Source organism: Chiroxiphia lanceolata, chromosome 4 (assembly GCF_009829145.1).
Source record: "Chiroxiphia lanceolata isolate bChiLan1 chromosome 4, bChiLan1.pri, whole genome shotgun sequence".
Classification (NCBI taxonomy): domain Eukaryota; kingdom Metazoa; phylum Chordata; class Aves; order Passeriformes; family Pipridae; genus Chiroxiphia; species Chiroxiphia lanceolata.
Genome location: NC_045640.1, coordinates 30,173,730 through 30,196,863, shown reverse-complemented (window position 1 = coordinate 30,196,863; position 23,134 = coordinate 30,173,730). Strand labels below are relative to the sequence as shown.

Below are 23,134 nucleotides of genomic sequence, written 5' to 3'. Positions count from 1 at the left end.
CACTGCAGTAGGTATTTTCTGTCAGTTTAGAAACTCTTATTTTCAGACTTTAATGTCAATTATCAGTAAGTTGGTTGATCAGAAATATAAAATCTAGGGATTCCTTGTAGAACATATTCTGTAACAGAAATATAAAGGAAGAATTTCAGTATGCTGAATTGAATTTTTGCAAACCCTGCAAACTCATTGGTTGCTACAAGTAAGACAGGATCTATTCTGAACATTTCTGATCAGACAGTTTGATTCATTGATGCAAACATGGGTGAAGTATGATACGGGTAGTTAATGAAATGGGAGATTCTGATTCCAACATGCTTCCAGCATCTTGTCTCTGTCACGAACCCCATCATTACTGTTGAGATGCTGGTGAGAGTGTTTATGAAGGACTCTTAATTACTGGTGAGCTTACAGTAGTCAAATTATCTCTAAAGAATAACACAGATTTCTTATTAATCTTAACAGTTTTTATCTAAAGGAAACTGGAGACTTTCACTTATTGATAAGTGTGATAGGGTGGTAAAAGCAAACTCTTGAAGTAATATTCCCCCCCCTTTTTTTTTTCTGTTTTTGTTTTTGTTGTTGTGTGGCTGAGGATCTTTGATGGAAATTTCATTAATTTCCTGGATTGTGCTCAGTAAAGGTTGCTTTTGACAGTCACAGACAGTTTCTAGGGTATGCAAAGGTGTTTTCTGCTGATGTGCTAGCTGCCTTCCCAAAATACATAGAGAATTAACTTTTGCCAATATTAACAGTGAATGCTTGGCTTCTCTCCCAGTCCTTTCTTTACTGCAAATTTTTTTGCTTCTTGAGCCACAGTTCTGTCCCTTTTCTGGTTTTTTTTAGTGTTTTTTTTTCTTTACATACATTTTTCCTCTGCATAACCATCATACCAGTCTTCCTCACAGCACTTCCTCAAAGTAGGCTTTTCCCCTTTACCAATGGATATTTAACTAGTTATAAATTCCAGTTTGAATTATTGGTAGGATTAAAATGGACTTCTGGAGGACATCTGCTCATTTTTCTGTATTTTTATAGCGATCTCCACACTAGCATCTTCAAAAACTATGTTTTCCAGTCTTTTTCTTCTTCCAGATCATTTGTCTGTCAGTCTCTCTCTCTGCTGTACTTATTCTCCCTTGAATATCCTGTTCACAAGAATCAGACTGAGTAATGGCATCGGAGTACAGTCTCTAACAAATCAAGTGTTGGATGTTTGTCAGTTTTCCATTTTGCTGACCCCAGCTTCTTGCAGGGACAAGCAGCTGCACACTGTCTATTGATAAAGCTGCCTCAGTAGAGTTCCAGTGAAGAGCAGTTATTTTTCCTTCTGTTCTTCCAACAGTGCTTATGTGTATCTTAGAGTGGTGTAGGCACTGGGCTCCTCCTTCAGTCTCTTGTTAGTATAAAAAGAAGGCTTCATTTGTTCAATTCCAATCAGTTGTCTCTTCATCATGCTATATTGATTCTTTTTTATTTTCACGTCAGAGAGAACACATTTTCTGTGGGGTGGGTCTCATTTAATTTTCATTAGTCATTTGAGGAAAGTCAGGAAAACCCCCCACCTGCATTAGACTATCAAAGGATTTAGCCCAGTTCCCTCCAGTGAAGAAATGAAAGTAGTTGAATATAGTAAAGATGAGATATAGATGACCACCTGAATCTCCCTAGATTTCCCACAGCGCTGGAAAGAATTGAAGATTTTTACCCCAGAAATTGAGTGGCATCATCCAATTCATTGCGTTAAAAAGAAAAAAAAAAGTGAAAAACAGTACCTCAGTACTGCCAATTTAGCTAATTAATGTGGAAGAAATATGTAATTGAATAATTACATATTAAATGTCTTCATTATTAGTAAGTATTTGGAACCACTTTTCGGTAAGGAAATGACTTCTATGTGGTTGAGCTTCCTTCCTCAGTGCTAAGTATCCTGCTCAATCTGAACAGGTTGACTGGCAATAAATGTGCTTCTGCCTGCATTTTCTGGAAGAAGCAAATGCAAACAGGAATGGAGAAAGTGAAATTGTGGAGATGATTCTAATAATAAAATAAAGTGTCAGGTTCCATTTTTGATGAAAAATAGTGCCAAGGTGATCCAGGAGTTTAGATCTCCTATTCCTAAGTAACTAAAATTTGAAAAGAAAATCGAAGTTCTCTAGCACTTTAAAACATAGAACTGAATTATTTAGTTATAAGTAAATGTAGTTTTAAAGCTACAGAGAACAATAATTTCAAATTTCATGTAGTAAAATGCAGTTGTTACTCCACTGTTGTGTTTTTAATGCTGTTTTTATCATTGAAGATGATTCTGAAGGTTACTTTCACTTAAAAATTGCACCCCATGTTCAACATCTCTTGGTATTGGATACTTTTGTGTGAGATGTCATTGGTTATGTGGACGCTAGAAAGATGAGGAGACTTTTGCTACAGTATTAAGATGCCATGGAGATTGTTTATAAAGAGGGAGGCACAGGTACAGGTGATCACTCTGAAACCATGTTGATAAATTATGAGACTGCCAATTAGAGGGAACAGTTATATCCATTAGTAACAATCAAGATGAGGGAGCTTAATGTAAGGGAGGAAATGCTGAAGAAAAAAGGGAAACAAATTAAGATTCTTGGTCCTATGTATTATATTAAATTAAAACCATGTAAACTTAAGCAATGGAGGTCCTAATTTCATCTTAGACTCCTGGTGTCTGCACAAGGAAATTAGGGTGTTCTCTGTTGCTTTATGGTATCAGATGAAATACATGGTAAAATTATTGATTAATAACTGAAATCTGTATTCTCAGAGTATTTTAAGTATTGAGTTGTTCATGATTGTTATCACAGTGGTGGTGCCCAAAATGTTAATATTTATTCCATGATAAAACATTTCTGTTGTTATAATTTTAAAACGTTATTATTTTAGACTGGAGCAGGACCCCATATTGGTAGGTGCTATAAAGTTAGAGAGTACTGTGTATATATGTATATGTATATATATATATATATGTGTGTGTGTGTGTGTGTGAGTGTGTATTCTTAAATCTAATTCTGTCAGTCTGATCTATCTTTTTTCCATTAAGGTAAATTCTATTCTTCTCTGCCTGTACTGTTTTAGCTTATATTTTTAGAGCTGTGGATAGCAGTAAGATTTGATCCATGCTTGTGTTCCTGTGACACCAAGACTTTAGTTTACATATTGATATCATTATTGATTACTACTGAAAGGATTGGGGCTCTATTAATTTTGAATATGAGGCCATTAAATTCACATCAAGATTAAAATGGTGAATTAAAGACTCAGTGTAGCTTTGCCTACTTAAATTACTGAAGAAGCTTAACAAATACAAGTCAAATCCAAAATGTAATCATTCTCTTTTTAAGTGATATTCTTGTTCTTCATATCATAGCACTTATTCAATGTGACTTGTTCTGTACTCTTTGATATCTGACCCATGTGTTTTTAATTTGAATGAACAGAGTTGTGTGTTTTAGGCCAGAAGAGCCATGCTTGTGACTTTAGATCTACAGGTATGTTTTCCAGCCATACAGCAGAGTTGTGCTACACATGTATGCAAAAAAGAGGAAAAGGAACAGTGGTTAAAAGCTTATTTTTCATCTTTCTAGAAATTCAGGTTTTGGTTCATATTTTCTATCTTTCTTCTCTTTGATTGTGTAATACCCACCACACAAATGTGGTGTGATTCACACAAAATTTGTGTGATTATCCCACCACACAAATTTTAGACTTCAAACTACAGGTAGGAATGAACTAGTTAAAGAGGGTAATTCCTCTCGTGGTTGAAGTGTTCATTCCACCTGCTTCTTCCAGTCTAGCTGAGTTTCGTGAATCTGCCACTCTTAAAATTTCTTTCCTGACTCTTGAAGATTGCACTTTTGTCACCGTCTGCTAAAACTGATATAAGGAAATGTATCACTAACAGAGGAAAGGCAGTGCCAGTTTTTGTCAAGCTACTGAAATATTGATCCTGCCATCTTCCATTGATGTGGTTGCCAGGTTTTCTCATGGTGGAATATCCTTAGCAAAGACGTTCTTCATCTTATCTCCTCAGTGGCCTTAAGAGAAGGAGCTGAGCAGATGTAAAGTGCTGATCCTAGTGCTTGTGTATATGTCATGCCTTATTGAGATATGTAGAGCAACAGGCATGAGGGCCCACCGGGATTAATAGAAAAGTGGTTAAGTTTTTTTAACTGAGATCCAATGGTTTACCATGATCTTCCTGACTGTTGCTGTTGTAATAAACTTTTAGAATTTATTCAGTAAGACAAATTTTATCTGTTTATCTAGTAGTAGGAATATTTGAGACGACGTCCAGAGAGCTATCACAGATGCTGCTACGGCAGTATGCTATTGTATCTTTCAGCAGTCTACTACGGAGGTCAATAAAGCTAAGACGATCCCAGGGAGGCAAGAAGCTGGAATGCTTTTATTGGACTTACAACTTCATATTCAAAGGGTTTAGGGTCTACATATTCAACAGGGGGTTTGCATATTCATTCTGTTAAAATTGGGGGTTTCACAAAGATGACATAAGGGAAAAACTCAGGTTAACAAATCTTGGGGTCTCACAATTACATCACAGGAAAAACCCTACTTTATCTTGGGGGATTTCTTGGGGGGAGAAAGGTATTCAGGATTGCAAAATGCATGGGAAACAGAGAATACACATGCAAAGGGGGGAACAAAATGGGTTTTATGAAGAGGTCTGATAACATCAGAGCACCGTCTCCCTGTTTCTTGGCAGAGCTTTCCAAACAAGTGACATCTGGTCTGGCCCTCAAATGGAGGTTTTTCCCCAGCTTCTGTGACTCAGAGTTTTCTGTTTAAACCTAGCAGTTTCTTTTCTGGTGTCCAAATTTTTGGACTCCAACAGTCTACTCATCATCTGCTTGTCTCCTTAGGTGTCTGCTTTTCTCTAAGACAACACAGCTATACTGAATCTTGTGTTGCTGTCACTGGACTTCTGTGATCCCACTTAATTTGATTAAGGTTATCCTTAGAATATACTATGTAGCCAGTGTATCTAGATAAAACACCTTAAAAGTTATTCTCAAACACCACATGAAAATTTAGATGATTAGAAAGCTAAATAAAGTAAAATAATGAGTAAGCTTTTGAAACCCAAGCTTCTTTTAAAAATACACTGAAATTATACTGAAATTGTTGTGGTTGATTATTGAAAATGTAACTTAAAAAGGCATATTACAGGGAAACATGAAGCCTGGATTTGAATTCAGCTTCCTTAAGAATAATATAGCATATTATTATTTAGAAACATTCTAAATAATATTATTATTTAGAAACATTTCAAGTCACAGAACAGTGGGGAAGATATGATTCTATTCATTACATGATTATTTATTTTTGTTATCATGCTGTGAAGATCACTGTGCAGTGAACTTTACAATTAAATATGTTAAACATAACAGTCATAAATGCTCACACTGAGTAATAATGGTAATAGTATCAGGTCACTGATATCCATTTTTGTGAAGTGATAATTTTATTGGAGAACATTATTGAAGATGCAAACATTTATTGTCCTTTTATAGACAATTGTTATAATAACTGTTTAGTGAGCAGTGGCATCATAGGGAGAAAATTGTGTACCTCAGCTGCTGTCCTGCCTGTGGCTGTAATGAAGTCTCTGTAGTAATCTAATTGTATTGACTTAGCAAAAAAATGGAATTCTAATTGACATCATAAAGCCAAGAGAATTGTCAGTAAAAACATACTGACTTAAGACTTGTTGACACTGATGACAAAACTGTACTTTGTGGCCAAGAAGAAAAACAGATTCTTCTGAATTATTAAACTTCAAATCACATAAATTATGTAATCAACTGACTTTATATACAGCTTGATACTGAAGTTATTTGCATGTTCTTCCTTTAGTTTTTCAAGAGTGGAAAGGGATTTCCAAATATGTTCATTAGAAAACACAATTTTGGAGCTTTGTGTACAGTTCTACCTTCATTTCTAAAAGTCACCAGGACAAAAATCCATGGCTGAACCAAAAAAGCATCAAACTCTCAGATTAGAATCTTGAAGACCCTAAAATTTGACACCTCTGTGACAAAAGTAGTCTGTGATAAATAAAGTTTATATTTTACTGTGAGGGCGAGCTGGTGTAGTCTCCATCCTTGCAGATACTCAAAAGCTAGTTCGACATGGTCCTGAGCAACCTACTCTAGGCAGCCCTGCTTGAGAGGTGAGCTCTTCCTGCTTCATCCTGTGACTCCATGAGATACCTTAGTACAGGTCTCAGAAGAACCATACTCTTCAAATGCTTTTGAGCTACTGAAGCAGTTTTAATAGTGATGGATCTCAATTATATTACACAGGAAAAAAAAAACCAAAATCCAACAAATAAAAAATTGTCCATTAGAGCAATAAGGATTTAACACTGATTTCTATTGCATGTAGACAACATAAAATAGAGTGATAAGGCTTTTATCATATAGGACCACCAATTTGTTGCCCAGTGACTGTTTGTACTAGGTTCAGTTGCTGATATGGTTTTGGTTGCCTTTGAAAGGCTTGAATGGCTAGTACAATAAGGAGAAAACTTCACAAGTGTCAGATGTAGCCCACATAAAGATGATTTCAGAGGAAGCTGCTCTCTCCATTCAGTATTTAATTCTCTAATAATGCAGTTCTAATACCTTGTCAGTCTATTCTTAGTTGATATGATCCCAACTAAATCAAGATAATACAATCTTTTTCTGTTAATTTTTGAAGTATGTAGATTACCAAACCCTTGCAGAAGAGAAGGAACAATTCATCTGCTTTAATATATAGTGGAAGTGACAACAAGAGCTGCTTGGCATTTTAAAAGCTTTGCAAAAAAAATCCATCCTTTCATTCATAAGACCTTTCCAAAAGATACAACTTGCTTGCCATCTTTATATTTGTTATTATATTGAACTTCCTATTGATTTCATCCAAACTCTTGATTTTAGAGCTAAGATTGCGGTGTTACGTACTAAGTATTTGTGTATTTGCTGCATAAGAAGTGTTATGGTTCTTACAGCACTTCCTGCTCTGTATAATGCATTTTTCACTATATATGATAGACTTTCAGCTAAAGTCTATGAAGAAAACAGTAAAATTGTTTTCAGCTGTAAGCTTAATACCACATACTCTGTAGAGGGCATGCAAAATGAATGACCTGCAGTAGCATCATACAAAAAGAGAGCTGTCCACAGCATGAGCTGCTGGCCAGAGGCCATGGTACTATCAGGGTGACTGGAGAGAGACAGCTGCTTATGGTAAATAAACTATATGATGTCTCGAGCTATGGCTAGTTATGACCAGATTGGGTTTGATTTTTTTTTCCTGTAAATGCTGATGTGAAGAATTTTCCCTGCTAGCTATAGTTCTTCTATCTCTTCAGCTCTACAGCTCATCTGATTGCTAAAATGTTCCTTAACAACCCAAATCATTATTGGATCTAGATGCTGTCATAATGTATTTTTGTATTTTTATATTTTAAAATTCTTTTATGTTTTTTATTCTTTCTATGAATTAAGAAAATAATGCACAGATAATCAATCAGTAATGAAAATTTTTAAAAGCATTGTTGTGTTCCAGGCTACAATTACAATACCAGAGGTGGCAAAAATGATATGGTTTTTTTACTTATCTGATTCATGATGTGAGTGGTAAACTACTTAAGATTTTGGTTGGTCAAATTAGATGTTGATTTCTTTGTGGGTTTTTTTTGATATTCCTAAGTACTTCTTGTGATAATATTTTGTCAGAATTAAACATTGCTTGTAGCTTTAAATAAACATTTTACATTTATAATATAAAAACTATCAAATCATTCCCAGAGTTATATTTCTATCATCATTAAGGTTAGTTTCTCACTTCAGTCTTGATATACCTATGTAGGGAATTCCTTTTTAATAAGAAATGTAACAAAAAAAATAGTTATGAAAGTAAGTAATGCATTATTTTTGTTTCATATATAAATATAGAAAATAAAATAATTATGCTGAAGTTCTAAATGTTGAATGTTCTAAAAAATGTTGGAAGTTCTTAGAAAAGTTCTTCTCTCCCTCCAACCTGTGGGTGAATGTCTGGTGGTCTGATGCCATCCCTCTAATCTTCCATTTTATTTCGATAAATTTCAATGAATCAACCTGTTCTCAATAAAAGCAGTCTTCATTGAAAATTTCAAATCACTTTTAATCATTGTATTGATATTTCTAACATAGATTTCTTTATTCTGTTCTAAACCCTTGGGCATGTAGGCAGGCTTTATTAAACACTTTTAAAAAAATCTGTAACTGAATAATAATTTTCTCAAAGGTAGGAGTGTGAAAGGTTGGTTAATAGAAAGGTCTGTCAAGTGAAATCTATTAACTGTAGCTAACAGAAAATCTGAGTAAGATTAGAGAATGCTGTGGGTCTCTAAGCAATCTGAGTTACAGCATTTGCTGCAGGGATAGTGAAACTCTTGAGACGTTCAACTTGAGCTTCTCAGAAAGCTAAAAAGAAATTGGGAGAGAACGTGAGTTAGAAAAACTAACTTTTGATGAGCTTTCATTGTAATTCCCTCAAACTTGTATTGCCTTGAAAACAGAAAAAAACCCTGAAAGTAATTCCAAATGAAAGGCAATGTAATGAGACTTCAGTTTCTCACTAGTTTGCTCATTGTTTGTGAAGAAGTTTTTTTTCTCCTACCCTGAGCTTTCATTCTTCATATATACAATGATGCTAACACAGATACTGTTTGTTTTAAAGAGCATTAGTTGCATGAGTCATAGGTTTAGGATAGGAAAAGCACTAGAATCTGAGTCTTCATTACAAGATAAGAATGCTTGTTTTAGGAGAAAATTGTAGTTATCCTAGAAAATAATTTATGAAATTTCCTTCTTACCTCTTACCTTTCCTCATCCCTACTGAGATACCAGTTTTTTATTAGATTGTCTGGTTTTCAAGCATGTAAAAGCCATATCAAGCTGTTTAAAAGCCCTCTGATAACTTCTGCTATTTCTTTTAAGTATAATCATGCTCTTCTGTACTCATCTTCATTTCTTTAGGCATTATCTGGCATGCTCCTCAGTATGGCATGGAGAAGCTGCTGCGTTAACTTCATTTTTTATTCAGTCAACCACACTTCAAGAAAAATTTTTTAATTCCATTACTGGGATGGTATTACCATATGTTGCATTCCGGATTAAGCTATAAACTGCCCAGAGTGGTTCCATTTGTATTTAAGACTTTTTAAAAGCCTTTTGGTTCATTATAACCTCTAATTAGCACCCGGAAAAAGAGTCGTACACTCTTCTCTAAGAGAAATTCTTTTTAATTTAGTGTGAAAAATAAGATATTTTGGCAAAAGGTTTTTACAGGAGTAAAATACAACCAAGAAAAAAGCATTTCACTAGCATTCAGCCCAAAGACCATTCCACAGGAAACACCCACTAAACCAATCCATATATCAGCTTTAGTAGAACACAGTTCATTGGTTTTAAGTCACCCATAAGAGAAGGAAAAGAGTAAAAGAAAACAGATTAAAAGGGGTAAAGAAAGAGAGAAGGAGAGAAAGGAGAGGAGAACAGTTACCAACAAGATTCAATGATTCACATGGTGCCAGCTGGAGAGGGAGAAGAGAGAGACTGCATTGAGTCTTGCGTATTTATAGTTTTCCCCTCCCTTCCAGGCCAGAGTGAGTTGTGCTGTAGCCAGTCACAGGCTGCAGGGGTGTGGTGTGGGCAGGTTACCAGGCAGGTCTACCTTGACTGACAGCCCGGCTGCAGGGCCTGCAGCTCTGCCATGGGCTCTGCATGGGCTGCAAGCCTTGCCTTCAGCTCTGCCATGTGCTCCCAGCACAGGCCTGATGTGCAGGCCTTACCATGGACCTGCAGGTCCAGGCACAGCCCTTCCCCACGTGCGCACACACACTCACACTGATTTGGTTCCAGCCCCTATCAATACTTCAGTGAGATTCGGATCCAGGATCTCAAACCATATGACACCCCATCCCTTTTATGCACCCTTACCACTTACGATTATTTTATCTAAATGTATCTTTTACCACTTTTTTTTTTTTTTCCAATTGTCAAAAAATCTACAAAACTTGTTAACACATTTATTTGCATTCTTGGATTACTTTTAAAAAAGAGGTAAGATAAATGCAATCAACATAGGTTTAGAGTATATGTAGAGATGATCCAGAAGTAAAATTTCCTCTATTTAAAATATGCAACACAATATCATTTTCTTTTCAGAAAATCAGTAAGCTGAAAGTGAAATTGACTGCCCAGATGTTAAGAGCAAATACTGAATTATTTCTCCTGTTTGATGAAACATTTTTAGTTAAGAACAGTAATCCCTCTGTTTCATTCCATACTGTCAAATCTGGTTCTTCTTCCGTGAGGCTCTTTTCTTGGAAGAAAAGAGCCATTATCCATTAAGATGAATTTATATTTGCCTTGAGAATTACTTGAAAGGCATAATTATGTTTTAAACAGTTTTTGTTACATTGGCTTAAGTAGATCACCACCCTATCTCCAGGAATTATATCAACGATCTCACTTTTAGGTTTAGTACATTTTCTAATGGTCTTCTCTTTCATTTTTCTGCTTTGAAAATTTACCTCTGTAAGAGATTTTACCAAAGACTAAATAAACTCTGAAACTGTAAAATGTCTCTTCTCCATTCTTTAATTACTTTTATAAGTCTAAGGTATGTGTTCCAACAGTACCCTGTGGCCCTAAAATATCAATAGCTTGAAGGTAATAGGCTTGATTGTGGTCTAAATTTTATGCTGTATGGTTACTCTGATTCACCTGTGCCTAGTGAATATGCACAACCATTTTGTTATGGTTCTGCTAGAGATAAGAAAGTGTTGGTATAGATGAAAATAAACACTTGCAAAATATATTCAGTTGCAGTTTGACATGACTAAGTAGTTTCCGCTGCTATGATAGATTCCTTTACCTTGTTTATGATACTTCTCCAGTGCAATCTTTCCACAGATCTGGGTAAATCCCAGGCTGTGCTGCACTCCTGCATTATGTTTTTCCACATGCAAGATCTTACATTTGTCTTTGTTGAACTTTCTAAGGTTCTTGTTAGCCCACTCTTCCAGCCTATGTAGGTATTTCTGCAGGATGGCTCTCCCTTCTGAAGCAACCACTTTTCACTCAGTTTTGGTATCATCAGCAAACTTCATCAGGGTACGCTTGAGCCCATCATTCAAATCACTTATAAAGATACTAAACATTGTTGGGCCCAATATTGATCTCTGGAAACCCAGGTATAGGATAATGAGAAATAAGAACAAATCTAAAAAAATGTTCCAACCATCCCTCCCTTCTTCCTTGGCTCAGCTTTGCTCCCAGTTTTCTTAACCTCCTCGTCCCAAGTGGTGCAGGAGGATAGGGAATGGGGATTGCAGTCAGTTCATCCCACATTGTCTCTGCCACTCTTTCCTCTTCAGTGGGAGGACTCCTCACACTCTTCCCCTGCTCCATTGTGGGGTCCCTGCCATGGGAACAGTCTTCCATCAACTTCAATGTGAATCCTTTCCACAGGCTGGAGTTCTTCATGAACTGCTCCAGCAGTTCATGAACTGCTCCCTTTCCATGGGGTGCAGTTCTTCAGGAACAGACTGCTCCAGTGTGGGCATCCCACAGGGTCACAAGTCCTACCAGAAAACCTGCTCCTTCCATGTGGGCTCCTGTCCATAGATTCACAGGATCGTGTTCCAGCACAGGCTCTCCATGAGGTCACAAACTCTGGCACCTCTGGCTATTCCAGCATGAGGTCTTCCATGGGCTGCAGTGTGGACCTCCATGGACTGCAGAACAGCTTGCTTCACCAAGCCTCACACAGTTGAACAGCATACACTAAGGGAACTGATGATACCTGGCTGTGGTGATGGAATAAAATGTCATTTTATTTAGTGATTGTATTGCAAAGGGTCTGTTCCATGGGACCATGTTCATAATTTTAGGACCATTGCTACTTCTGACATTCTCACAATGTAGAAGCTACTTTTCAACTATTTTTAATGATATTTTTCATAGGTAATATAAAAGTTAGATCACAAGACAATGGAAATGGTATTAAAAATACTAATTACTTAAAATCTCAAAATATAGTCATATAATGCATTTTTGTTGTAACAGATGGCTAAATAAATGTGTGGAAACTCACACTGATTAACTCATTCATGCATTCTGTTTCTGGATTCATAAGGAATTCAAACACAACTAGGATGAAAACTGCCAGGATGTGATAAGGAGGTGATCTAAGGTCTTAAAGCCTGGGAGGACTGAGAAATGTCATTGAGGGAAATGTATTTGTAATGGTTTACTACATAAATAAACTGATTACATTACATGTAATTGAAATTGCTGGCAAAGAGAAGCAATTCTGATTGAAAAGAATAAAAATTACAAAATGCTTGTTTACTAACTTGTTTAAAACCTACTTAATAAATTTTTTTATTTCTGTTTTGACTTAGTTATATATATATTGTTGCAATATGAGTATGTGTTCTATGACTTGTGGCTCTAATTATTCACGGTGAGTTAATTTATTCCATTAATATCTCATTCACTAAGAAGAATGGTAAAACCTCGAGAGTGTTGATTTGGATAAATATCTAGCAGCACAGATGTTCACATAAATATTTTTGAGCTCCACATTTTAAAAATCTTATGAAATCAGCATTTCTTTGATCCTTCAAATGGATCTAATCTGGTTTTTATTTCTCATTGAATCAACTGACCTGTTTTTGTGCATTTTTTGCTTTCTTTTAGGGAAAATAAAGGCAGCTTTTAAATGCAAAACTGATTGTTTTGTCTGGTTTACGAGTTTGCTGGGAGTTTATTTGTTTGTTTTGGATAGTTTTTGGTTTGTGTTTTCTTCCTCCCCCTGAGCACAAAGCCTAGTAAGCTGACATTTTTAATGGGCATATTTCAGGATGAACTCTTACATAAACAGAATGAGACTGCTTTAATTTAATTTTTAAGTCATGGAGAAAAGTTAACACCTTCCAGTCTAAAGCCAATGTGACAGCTGAATATGAATATAAATATCTGTAAAAGAAATTTAAGGATGTAAAAAATCTTAAATGGTTCCTTATTAAATGCCATAAACATTTTTATTCTAAAGAAGTTTAATAGTAACTTTAGAAAGTTTGCTTGCTCATGTGCTAGAAGAACTTAAACTAGTTCAGAAATAAAACAGATTATGGTAGTATCTGTATCTCTTAAAGGGCAAAATGAATTTCTGTTTTTGTAAAATAAGGATGTATGTATAATTATATCAATTATTAGTTTAATTTACTAAGGATAATAAAAACTGATATCTTCATTTATTAAATATGTATTTTAGAAAGATGAGATTTTTCTTTTATTTATATGAAAAAATGTAACCTATATGAAGAACATTACTTTTACCTCAGCCAAAACTAGAACAAAAATTTTCCTGAATGATCTTATAAAGGACAATAAAACAACATTCAGAAACAGAGTGTGAGATACATGCATGGACTACATTACCATTTTTAAAAGTTTCTTGCTGATAAATTTGAAATGCAAATATAATTTGAAATAGAAATCAAAGATTTACTTTAAATCAACAAAACCCACCAAATTCTTTATAAATGCGTAGGTAAAATAATATTGATGTGCTTAATACTAGATGAATGCATCCGTTCTGTGTCCAGAGGAACTGATTTTCTATACATTCTCAGATAATCTCCATGTACTAAAATATATGAAAAACAGGTCTCTCATGTGCTAACTTATACTTACATCTTTCTTTTCCAGATGACACGAGAGCAGTATATATTAGCAACACAACAGAACAGCCTTCCAAGGACTGAGCAACCTCAGTTTTACCCAGTAGGGATTTATGGATGGCGAAAGAGGTGCTTATACTTCTTTGTCCTACTGCTGTTGGTTACCATGATTGTTAATTTAGCAATGACAATATGGATTTTGAAGGTTATGAATTTCACAGTGGTAAGTATTTAGTAACTTTATGTATCCCATTTCTTGAAGTACAAACTGCTAGTTTTATTTCTTTTTTCCTGTATCATGTTATAGAGAAATCTTGTAATTTTTGGTGAAAAATCATATATACTTCGAGTGTTACTTCAGGTATTTATACCTTTTGTGTATATTCTGCAGTGAGTGAACTGGTGCCCTGTATTCAGATACTTTTGGTTAATCGTATCTTCTGAAAATCTATCTAGATCTTAGATTTTTTTTTTATTTGCCCAACCAAAAATGTCATGATGACTGCCCCAAACATCTTTTGGTTTCTTGTCATCACTGAATAATAATCAGTAGGAGTTTACTATATCTGTTCTGTGTGGTATCTCTCCTAGGAGGAAACTGGTTTTTTCAGATCAACATATGGTGCCTTTTTTAGCTTTTGTTGTTCTTAGTATTTTTTTTAGAGTTTACTGACAATTTCGACTGTGTTTCACCTAGAAGTTAGAGTAGCTGTTTTGGTGTTGATAGGAAAGTGGATGGGTCTAAAAGTCACATGCTTTTCTGAGACAGTCTCTGTCTGGAATCTTTAATATCATCAAAGTGTTATCAAATCTGTATTTCAGATGTACACTTGAAAGAACAAATGTGTTTAGTGGAAACTGGTAGAAGTGCATACTAGTTGGCAGCAGAGTAGTGTCTTTTTGTACATCAAAATAAAAGATAGAACTCTCAACAGTTTAAAATAGTAGTGCTTCTGCTAGGATCAGTGCAATCTCTCTCTTTGGATTTTGACCTTCATAAGCCATATTTTGATGTAATTTGTTATAAATTTCAAATTCCTATGGTCACAGAGCTTTTCTATTCTCCATTAGTTTATTGGAAATAAAAAAACAGCCAACAAAAGCAGCATCAAACATATGTCTAAAATTGTCCTAAATCTGTTAATGCTCTGTAATGCATTAAGTTATCTGAGACTGTTGTCTGGTGAGAGGTATTGTGCAAATACCTGTGGATGAATATGTTGGATTAATATTTTGACAACTGTATAACTTTAATATTCATGTACTGAAGAGTCGGTGAGAAGATTTGGGGGGTTGCCTTTTTTGGAGGCAGGGACTGGATTTGGTTTTTTGGTTCTATTTTTTCTTTTTTATTTTTTTTGTCATAATGCACTTTCAAAATAGGACATCCATATATATTTTTGTTTATTAATAATTGTTGATTTGTACAAGAAATATATTTAGGCATAACTGTTCACTTCAGTAAAATGGTCTGCTACTACGCCAGAGGAGAATTGAGAATGGACATTTGAATAGGATAAGAAGATGTTTTACAAAGCACAGAATTTTTCTCTGTGCAGAAGGTTGTATTCCAACAGAATATTTGAAAGTACTGTTCCCATATCTAGGAAATGTTTGACCTTCCACGGTAGAAGCTATTATAGTACTATTCAGCTTAAAGCTCTTAGAATTTGATTATGCAATCTTTTTAAAACAAAATTTAAAAAAAAGTAGGTTTTAAATAGTTTTCTTTCCTGCACATCAAAGCTTTGTTAGAACGTTAAAAGTTTATGGTGAATCACTAAATCAGTGCAAGAATCTAGTACAGAAAATGAATTGTTTCAGCTTTTATAAACACTGTTCCTTGATCCTGTTCGAATAGGTTTTGCTATTTATACACAGAAGAATATGAGTTTTCTTCTGCAGATTCATGGAATGGTAGTCTTCTGCTTGGACTAGTTAGTATCACATTGGAATATGCATTCAAAAATTGGCTGCTAGAAGACTGTCATATTAAAAGTTCAATAATATCTTCATGCTTATGTCCTCACATGCACATTTGAGCATGAGTGGGAAATTTGTATCAAGTCCGAAGGAGTCACATTCTTGGTGGCAGATATTTGAGAGTAAAATAGTTTATTTTATGAATCTAAAGTTATGTATTGCAATAGCAATACATGCTATTGCAATACATGCTACAAAAAATGCAATAGCTTAGAAATATGTATATTTTTTTTCCATGTATGTGTATATACGTATAGGTAGATATAAACCAAGAAATTTTATTTGTATAACTGGGCAGTGATAGGAAATCAGAAGTGCAACTAGAAGCCTAAAGAATATTTACCCAAAAGGGGAATCTAGCCATGATAAAATAATTGCTGAAATTGGACTACTTTGACATTTTGACATTATTTTAAATTATTTCCTGTTTTGGCATATGCCAGTGTTGAGCTTTTTATAGAAACAATAGTAATTGCACCACTTTAAGGGGTTATGAAGAGCCAGGTCATAGTTTGTCATTGCTGGCTGTCAATTGCAACACTGTTAATTTATATTAGCTGTTGACTTTCTATTTTTAACTATAAAGCTGCAGCCACTGGCAATTTGGCATAATAAAAGCCTTTCTGAGATCAAGTTTCCAATTGGAAAAGTTTCTGAATATACTGACCTTGCACAGAAAAGTCACATTCTGAATCTGAGCTAGTTATACCATGCTCTTTTTATATGCAGAGAGAAGAAACAGGATTTTCTGTAAGGCCATTCATCTCATGGTAAGACAGAATTGAAGTGAATTGTTCTTAAGGACAGATGTTGAATAGCTTGTTAAAGAAGTAATTAAAAAAGAAAATATAGTTTGTTTACAATTGTGTAAAAACATAGTAAAGGCAAGCTGACCAAGTTTCGTTTTATGAGATTATGTAGGATGACTAGGAAATGTAGAGAAACTTTCAGGGATTACAATCTCTTCTTCCAATGTACCATGTCCGAAAGTTGAAAGGTGAATACAAGTTACAAATAATTGCCCTCATATAATATGTGTCAGATGAGCAAAACAGAAGGTAATGACAGAACCAGAGAGTATGCTGAGTTTGAAGGGACCCACAAGGATCATCAAGTCCAACTCCTGGCCCTGCACAGGGCCATTCCCAAGAGTCACACCATGTGCCTGAGAGTATCATCCAAATGCTTCTTGAACTCTGTCAGGATTGGTGCTGTGACCACTTCCCTGGGGAGCCTGTTCCAGCACCCAACCACCCTCTGGGTGAAGAACCTTTTTCTAATACCCAACCTAAACCTCCCCTGACAGAACTTTAGGCCATTTCCTCGGGTTTCATCATTGGCCACCATAGAGAAGAGATCAGTGTCTGCCCCTCTTCTTCCCCTCATGAGGAAGTTGTAGACTGCAATGAGGTCTCCCCTCAGTCTCCTCTTTTCCAGGCTGAACAGACCAAGTGCCCTCAGCTGCTCCTCATATGGCTTCCCCTCAAGACCCTTCACCATCTTCATTGCCTTCCTTTGGATGCTCTCCAATAGCTTCATATTTTTCTTATGTTATGGTGCCCAAAACTCCACAATATTCAAGGTGAGGCCACCTCAGTACGGAGCAGAGCGGGACAATCCCCTCCCTTGACCAGCTGCCTATGCTTTGCCTGATGCCCCCCAGGACATGGTTGGCCTCACTGCCAGGGCACTGCTGAATCATTTTCGGCTTGCCAGGGACCAGGACCCCCAAGTCCCTTTCCGTGGCACTGCCTTCCAGCATCTCATTCTCCAGTCTGTATGAACATCCAGAGTTGCCCCATCCCAGTTGCAGAATCCCATGCTTTCCCTTGTTGAAATTCATATGGTTGGTGATTGCCCAGTCCTCTAATTTGTCAGGGTCTCTGCCTTTGAGGGAGTCAACAGCTCTTCCCAGTTTTGTGTTGTCTGCAAACTTGCTTAGTATCCTTTCCAGTTCTATGTCCAAGTCATTTATGAAGATGTTGAAGAGCACAGGGCCTAAAATGGAGCCCTGTGGAACCCCACCAGTGACAGGTCAGTAGTGTGATGTTACACCATGCACTATGTTCAACCTGTGAGCCAATTGCTCACACACTGCATGATGTGTTTATCCAGCTGGGTGCTGGACATGAAGGATACTGTGAGAGACAAAATTGAAAGCTTTACTGAAATTCAAAGGTTACATCAACTGGCTTTCCTTGATCAATTAGGTGGGTTACCTTGTCGTAGAAGGAAACCAGATTTGATAAGCATGAAGCCTCATGAAGCCACACTGGCTGTAAATGATGACTGCATTGTCTTTCTGGTGTTTTTCAATACCTCCCAGAATAATCTTCTCCATAACTTTACCAGGCACTGAAGTGACACTGACAGGCCTGTAGTTTCCAGGGTCCTCTTTCTTGCCCTTCTTGAAAATTGGGACAACATTTGCCAGATTCCAGTCAGCTGGGACCTCTCCAGATTCCCCAGACTGCTCAAAAATCATCTAGAGGGGCTTTGTGATGACTCCCATCAGGCCCCATAGATTTGTAGAGATCCAGCTGGATCAGCAGATCCCACATAATTTCAGGGCTGACTGAGAGCTGATCATTCTCACAGTCATGGTCCTCTAGCTCAGGGCACTGAGACCCCCTTGGTCTGTCATTGGTGTTGAAGACTGAGGTAAAGGTTAAACACCTCTGCCTTGTTTCTGTTCCTGTTTGTGAGGTGGCCATCCTCATCCTGTAATGGGCTGATGTTATTGTTACACTGTCTATTGCCATTAATATATTTGAAAAAACCTCTTTTTATTGTTCCCTGTATTTCTGGCAGTTTCAACTCCAGTTGAGCTTTACCAGAAGGAATATTATCTAGAGGAATTAGAGACATAGTAATAATTTTTTGAAAGATATCGCCCCACTGGTAGCTCAGTGTTACTGTCCTTTAATGTGTACTCAAGATCTGGTACCTCACTGTCCAGTCATCTGTTTAGAAAGATACATGTGTGGCCAAGAAGGCCAATGGCATCTTGGCCTGCATCAAGAACAGTGTGGCCAGCAGGACATACCATACTATCCTGGGTTTACGTGGAAAGTAATGATTCATAATGCTGTATTAGCAGAAGATCTGACCTTGAACAAAATGGTCTGCCCATAACTTAACCCAGAAATAATTCTTGACCTAAACTCATCATTGAAATAAAGCTCTTTATTGTTTTGCGAGCATCAAGTGGATCCACTCTGTTCTGAGTGGTAAGGATAAAATAATGTGACAGTCTCTTACATTGTCCCCTAATGGAAGCATCAAAATCTCTGAATCACATGGTTGAACTTTAAACTTCACCTATTGTATGAAATGCTTTCCTGAAAAGTAAACAACTGCTGTCTTCAAGAATGAACGCAACTTTCCTCGTGTCTCTTAAGCCTGATTTTTAAAGGAGATGTGCAAAACATATTGGAGAAATCAAGCCAGAAACTAAAATCTGTAACTTTTGTCAATATCAAAATAATAATATTAGGAGGCTTGAATTTCATGGAACATCTATAAATTCCTTTTTTTTTACTAACCTTGCCATGGTTCACAGGCTCTCCCATGAAATGTGTGTCTTTCAATTTCCATCAGGATGTAATTACCTCTCACTTAGTCTATGTTATATGTGCTTAATGAAGCTCAAAGCTGTTAGTTACTTTTTTTTGTGTCCGCACAATTAGTATACTAGGGGTTTCACGAAGTATAGGACACTCAAGTCATAACTCAGTGACATAACATAGTGTAAAATATGGACATATTGTATATTTATAACATCCTGATTACTTCACATATGTAATAGATATCAAATTTAAAGGCTTGTAAAGAAAGAAATGTTTTTTGCTGTGCCTTCGTTTTTGTTGTCATGTATTTGCATGGACCATAACATAGGTGATTAGCTTACGTTTTTTTAAAGATTTAATCACTTGAACAATATTCTCTGATACAAATTTTATCTTCTACCATCTTTAAGTTATTCTAACCTCAGTAGAACTACAATTTTATATAATTTATTCTTCATATAGCTGTTACTGAATGAAGTATATTGACCCTCTGTCAATCTGATTAATTACTCAGTAAGAGATTTACCATGCATTTTTGTTACTAACCAAATACCAGTGTAGAAATACCTGACTGAAAGTTTTCTGCAGGTGTTTCAAATTAGTTTTAAAAAACAAGTTTGAAATAGTCCTCTTACTGCTATGAAGTGACATTGTAAAATAACGTGGGGCAATCAGAAACCTAAGTCCCCCTCTTGGTGGGGGAGACATTTAATAACTGGACATTTATACACTTTCTGATATGTACACAATTGGCATTGATATTGACATTTATTTAATATGATGTTATTATTACATTATTGAAGTTTGGAGTTTGGCAAAGCTGAAAAAATTGTAATGGTAGAAAGTGCCAGTGCGAACCCCTTTATTTCTTAGCGTCTCTTTTGGGTTGGCTCATAACAGCCACATATCCTAGGAACTATAAGCACCAAATTATTTTACTGGTTTTGGTTGTACTTTTGGTTTTGTGTGTCTCCATATTCTGATTTCCCCTTAGGAATCCATGTATTAAAAGACTTATTTTGTGACCCCCTCTAAGAATGCCGTTATCCACTTCAGATATTTTGTCTTGCAGTGTTCCAGTGAGTTTTGACTGCTGTCTTGGCACAATGTTGTCTGTATTGATACGTTAGGCTCCACTTGTCAGTACTACGATGGGAAGTACTTTTAAGATCAGTAATGAGACAACTTATCATCTGGGTTGAGACAGTTATTTCTCGAGGGAATTTGAACACCACTTTAGCTTCAGACATAAGCGGAGCAGTTTATTTCCTGGATAAAACTCATGTTTCATGCTCACAACTGAACATGCTCTTGTTGCTGGCTGCCTAGCCCTGGCTTCACATTGTTTGGACAGCAGGTAGTTTGCAAGTTGAATGTCTACTGGAAGACACAAAAGCAAACTAAACATGGTTTCTTTTTTTATGTGACAGCATATATATAATTAGACAGATATATGCAACCATTAACTCTTCTGCACATCATTATAGGTTGTCCTTATATTCCTTTAGAAGTTTGACTTTTAGAGTTAGAAACTTTCAGATCTGCAAAAATCTAAGTCTGAATGATAATATTATATTAAAATTACTAATACACACCAGTAAACAGAAATATATTGTCCTGGGTTTTGGTTGCTGTGCAAGAATGAGGAAATCTTTCAAATATTTAACTTAATATGTTGTTGGAGACACATACACACTTCTGATCTTAATATCCAAGACAGAGAAAACACAACTTCTTTAAAAGTACAGTTTTTCCATTAAACTTATAACTCAATACTAAAAGTTTTAGTGGTTCAGAACTAAAGCAGCTATGTTCAATGTTTTTATCTAGATGTATAGCAAACTGTCTTGGCATACTGAAGAAAATGAAAATAATTTATTTTTGAAACTATACTGTATAGTCATTGTCCATTTCTCAGCAAGCATGAGAGTGATATGAACAGTTAGGCTTTTAAGATTCTTTGGTCACCTGTATCTCTTTATGTGATGTTCAAAACAGTATTCTGTTATCAGTTCAGTTGGTTCTGCTGATCTATGTATGAAGATAGTGTTTGCCCATGACAGCTAACAAAACTTCAAATAGAATTAAGACAAGGATTTTTTCCATTTCTTAGCTAATTTCTGAGACATGTCCAGTTTGTAGCATATTGACATTTCAAATTTATGAAGTTTACAGCTGTATGTTTCTCTATTCAACAATAATTTTGTTGTTTGGCGAAGAGAAAACTTTTTTCATTTGATGAAGGCAGCAGTTTGTTGTTAGGTTTTGAATAAATAGTAATAGTAGCAGTTGCTGGATATTTAATAAATATTTTCTGTCACATCTGCAGATTTAACTTATTTTAATGGCAATAATTTATTGTCAATAATATATTTAAAACTGTAAATTATCTCATTTTCAAAATTTATTATCTCTTAACCAGACAGAAAGCTATTTCTCTAGATGCATCAGTACTCTAGTTTTCAAGAACTAGGTGTCCCATTTTGGGATGAATGCAAGAAAGCTCGTTTCCTTTTTTGTTTGTTTTTTTGTAGTGAGAAAGTTCCAGCCCAGAGCAGGCAATATCATTAATTATTTCTGATAAGAAACTTAGTCAAGATATGGGAGACCAAGGTACAAATTCATGCAGTCTCCAATGTAGATCATGTCCCAGGTAAGTGTTCTACCCATGGGCTATTAGTTCTTATGATTTCTGATGTTTCTTTTTAATAGATACATGACCTCTAACTTACTATTTCTTAGTTTCAAACATTACATATCATCTTTGTAACAAATTTAACTGAAAATTCCTATGAAATAACTGTATATTCCTCAGGAGTATTTTCTGCTCAGGTTATAATTCATTTGAAAAAATGTTTAAAAACTTTTCAGCTAGCTAAAATGAGTGTTAGAAACCATACACATGTGCACATGCACATGTATACAGACACACACAGACAAAGTCTTATTTATATAACTCTGTTCTCATCTCCTTCTTATGTTGCACTGGAAAACAAACTTCAGCTTCTTGAATGAACCTGTGAGTTCATTCAAACACTTACTCATAGCATGTCAGCAAATGAATCTTGCTATGAGTTAATTTTACTTGGACTTTTTCATCCCATTTTTTAACATTCATGTAAAAGCACAACTTTGTAGAGCTGGAGGGTATTTTGTAAAACTTTTGTCCTCTTTAATTTGGAGTGCAGTAGGTAGGAATGAACTGATTTATTCTTAGTCTATATTGAGCATTTCACATAGTTGCTCTCCTGAGTACAGTACAGAATTCATTTTAGGTATTCCTAATACTGTTTTTCTAAATAATTTTTTAATCTCATTTTATATATGTACCTCCTGTAATGTATACCTCCTTTCCTAGCACTTGTTGGGAGGAAAAAATATCAGTGTCAGTGCAAGTATGGTGTAGGTTTACTTGACTGTATAGTAAGTAATATAAAATCTGTTGTGTCACAATGGAAAGGCAACTAATCTGAAGTCAAGTTTGCAGTCTCCTATTTGTTTGCATGAACAGTCTAGCCACTGTTGAACATATTTTGTTAGGTATTTTATAGTACTAGGCATCCCATGCAAAAAAATCTTTTGGTAAAAAGCAAGAAGATATTTTTTAAAACAATCTTATTTAATAGCACTTCTCAGCAAATATGAACTGCCGTCATTTAATGTGCAGGTTACATTATTGATTCTGGGTGGCTGAATGCAGATTTTAAATATTTATTTTATTCCTGAGATATATATCTGTACATTTTGATATTCATTGTTACAAATTATCTCTGATGAAGAAAGAATGAAATATAATTAATTTCTC

The 23,134-nt window shown here is 35.6% G+C and overlaps 1 protein-coding gene across 2 annotated transcripts in view; it reads left to right on the top strand.

Annotated features, from left to right (window-relative positions):
- The window catches only part of SGCZ (sarcoglycan zeta), a 427,442-nt gene that overhangs the window by 225,672 nt on the left and 178,636 nt on the right, over window positions 1-23,134 (top strand). The window contains exon 3 of one of the 2 annotated variants that reach the window (XM_032686604.1): window positions 13,806-14,000. In XM_032686604.1, the coding sequence (XP_032542495.1) occupies window positions 13,806-14,000 (195 nt within the window). Of the gene's footprint in view, window positions 1-13,805; window positions 14,001-21,942; window positions 21,983-23,134 lie in introns of those variants that run through there. The other variant, XM_032686605.1, reaches the window with a different exon arrangement.